The sequence below is a fragment of the Austrofundulus limnaeus genome, unplaced genomic scaffold (assembly GCF_001266775.1).
Source record: "Austrofundulus limnaeus strain Quisiro unplaced genomic scaffold, Austrofundulus_limnaeus-1.0 Scaffold2, whole genome shotgun sequence".
NCBI lineage: Eukaryota > Metazoa > Chordata > Actinopteri > Cyprinodontiformes > Rivulidae > Austrofundulus > Austrofundulus limnaeus.
Window position 1 is genome coordinate 9,480,204 of NW_013952404.1, and position 3,081 is coordinate 9,483,284.

The 3,081-nt window shown below is 37.9% G+C and overlaps 1 protein-coding gene across 1 annotated transcript in view; it reads right to left on the reverse strand.

The window, feature by feature from the left end:
* LOC106522313 (calcipressin-3) overlaps positions 1–3,081 on the reverse strand; it is a 32,577-nt gene that overhangs the window by 9,812 nt on the left and 19,684 nt on the right. The window contains exon 2 of the mRNA XM_014015292.1: positions 439–612. Within this exon, the coding sequence (XP_013870746.1) occupies positions 439–612 (174 nt within the window). The remainder of the gene's footprint in view (positions 1–438; positions 613–3,081) is intronic.

Genomic DNA, 3,081 nt, shown 5'->3' on the forward strand with positions numbered 1-3,081 from the left:
TGTCAAATGTTGACATGAAGATGCAGATTGAGATGAAGATGAAGATTGACAACAGTGGGGTTGCTGTCAAAGTTCCTGTTCATTTGTAAATGCCGAAGAATCTTGAGTCCTTAAGTGTTTAATTGCAGGCTCGTTCTCTCGAAGAGATTTTTAGGGTTTTAATAGCCTCCAATTGCCATTATTACAATYCCTCTATGTGGCCTTTTTCAGAGCTCTAAAATCCTTAATCCTCTTACATCATACTAGAAGAAGGTGCTGCAGAGGTCACGACTGAGGACGCATTAGTGAGAAAAAAAAAGCCATCAGTTTGACTCAACTTACATTTTAATACCCAGGAAGCAGATTTTCATCTAAATTGACACTAAAATACTTTTTCTACTATTCAGCTTGAAACTACGGCCTGAATTTTTTGCATTTTTTTAATCAGTTCCTACTCACTTGAGCAAAGTAGAGTTTTACTTTCTTGCCATTGAACTCCGACTCGTGCAGCTCGATGCGGGCTCGGGCAGCCGCCTCTGGGGTGCTGAAGTTGATCCGGACTCTCCTGAAGCTTTTAAACATCTGGAAGGTCACCTGCTCGTCGTAGATCCTAAACAAGGCTTCAAACCTCTCCTGCAGAACAACAAAACCCAAAAACAAAAGAGTTTGAAGAGTTCGATAGCTTCTTCAGGACTAGTTATGCAGAGGATTGGTCACTTTCCACTAACATTTTATTGTTTTTTAGCTCATTGTTCTTCCATTTAGCAAATTTTTACTAAGTGTTACATTTACGTGTTATGTCTAAATGTTAAATCCTAAATCTAAATGTAAAAATGTAATCTTAAATGTTGTGGTTAAGTGTTAAAGTTTACATTTAAGTATTTCGGAATAAAATGTAGGCTTTGCGGTTGGGGCGTGGCTCGGCTTTTGTTATGACGTCATCATCCTGCGACAAAAGCAACTAAAGCTAACCCTGCTAATGCTTCCTTAGGACATCAAACTTGGAGTTGCAGGGCGGCGAGGGGTCTGAGCTGCACTTCAAACTGCCGGCACCATCCATAATGTTTTCAACAAACACATCTTGAATTTAAATTTTAAATACCATCTTCAGCAGAGTTAGCAGCATTAGCGGTTGCCTTTGTCGCAGGATGATGATGTCACGACAAAAGTGACGCACCAACAGCAAAGGTTGTGTTCTAATCTGAAATTCTTCAAAGCTTTATCAATTAGCTGCAGCGTTTAAGATTTCATTTTTTACATTTAGAGTTCCACATTTAAATTTAGAATTTATTTTTGACATTTTTTAACTTTTAAATTTAATGTTGAATAAAAATTAGCCAATTGTTAAAACAGTGAGCTAAATAACAAAAGAATGTTGGTGGGAATTTTTAACCAGGATTTTACACTCAGAAAGTGAGCTAAATAATGAACTTGTGCTAGTGATGTATTTTAACAGGTTATTTTACACTTGGCGCCCCATAATATGGGAAGTAAGGCATTTTTTTTACATTGGGTGAGTGCCTTCTCAACACTAAAATATAAAACACATTAGGAGTGATTTTAAATATGACTGAAGTTAGTCACTATCCTAAGACCTGCTCTTCACCGTCTCATTACGTTAGTGAAAAAAAATCACATTTTCAGTAAATTATCATTACTGTAAAACATCCTTACTTGTTTATTTTAGCACCTTAGTTTTGCCCTTATTAGAAATGTCTTTTTTTCTGCTTGTCTCTCTTTTTTTTTCTTTAGACGTCATTTCTTTTTTTTTTTTTTAAGTCAGTCTTCTCCTTGGGTACTAAATTGGTCACCTCAGCTGTGAACTCAATCATGCAGCCCAGCAGGAAGAAAGCCACCAGGAAAGCTGATTTCTGAGTAATCAGTAGTGCTATTCTTTGTTTCCCTGTCGACCGTCTCCTTGCCGTTTCACAAGAAGAAAGGAAAAAAAACCGCATTCGTTCTGAGAATCAAGGAGGACAAATGTGCTACAGCTTGGCATCAACACACGAGTCTTTCCTTTGACTTTACGCGTGCGCTTCGTGACCTGATGTCAATGTCAAGCTGTACGCACAGCTCTCAAACCAGCCCCTAAATCTGTTGGAGCGTGGCAACTTTTATCTGAATGGAGGTTTTCTTTTTTTCTGTCAGCAGGGAACAGAAAGTAAAACAACTCTCACGACAGCAGCGCACACCAGAAATGAAACAGTCCCTGCTACGTGAAGGTAGAACAGGCAGCGCTTCAAGATCGAACCTCGACACATCAGAGACAGAAGATGGCAGGATTGATGAGGARGAGTCCTGGGTTCAGTCCCTGAGTGCTGTCGGCTCTGTGGCCTTTTCTTTCATCTTAATGACTAAAATACAAAAAGGCAAATAGTGCAAATTACCTGCTGCCTTTTARGCCAGKGTTTTAAACTAAAACTGGTCAAACTAAAATGACTTTAACCTCTCATGTATGATCTTATGTGTTGTGGATAAATCTCACCTACTGCCACACCAGATTTTACCACAATATTTGTACATTTGCCTAATTTATTGTCACTTTTGTTTTTTTGTGATCTTGAATGAGTTTGTCCATAAAAGTTACTTTCAGTCTTAACGTTCTAAGGATTTCATTAGAATATATCCACTGGGTGATGAGATTTTTTGCTAACGCTACAAACCAAATAGCACACAGACCAACCATTTAGTCTTTTACCTTTGCAGGCAGGTGATAAAACTCTATTTCTAATTCAACCTCTTCTATTTTTTGTTTTTTGATGGCGTAYTGGAACGATTCTTATTCTTATTTAGGTCAGGTTATAATATATTCAACTGACCCAATGACATCAGCTTTACTGAGTTTTACTCTGTTCTTTTGGTTATAAACAGGGATGTTTTTTGAGCAGGACAAGATCTGCTGGGAGTAACACTCTTGTCTGTGTAATTATCATTATTATCTTTTTTTTTTTGGCCTAGGCACCTGGGAGTGACATCATGATCTGATCTGTGTGTTGAAACAGTATAAATATTGTAGTTAGCCATTAGAACTGCCTGGTATTACTGATTTAGACGTCCTGAAGGCTCTGCGTTAACGTCTGTGTTCTTATTTATTGCAATAAA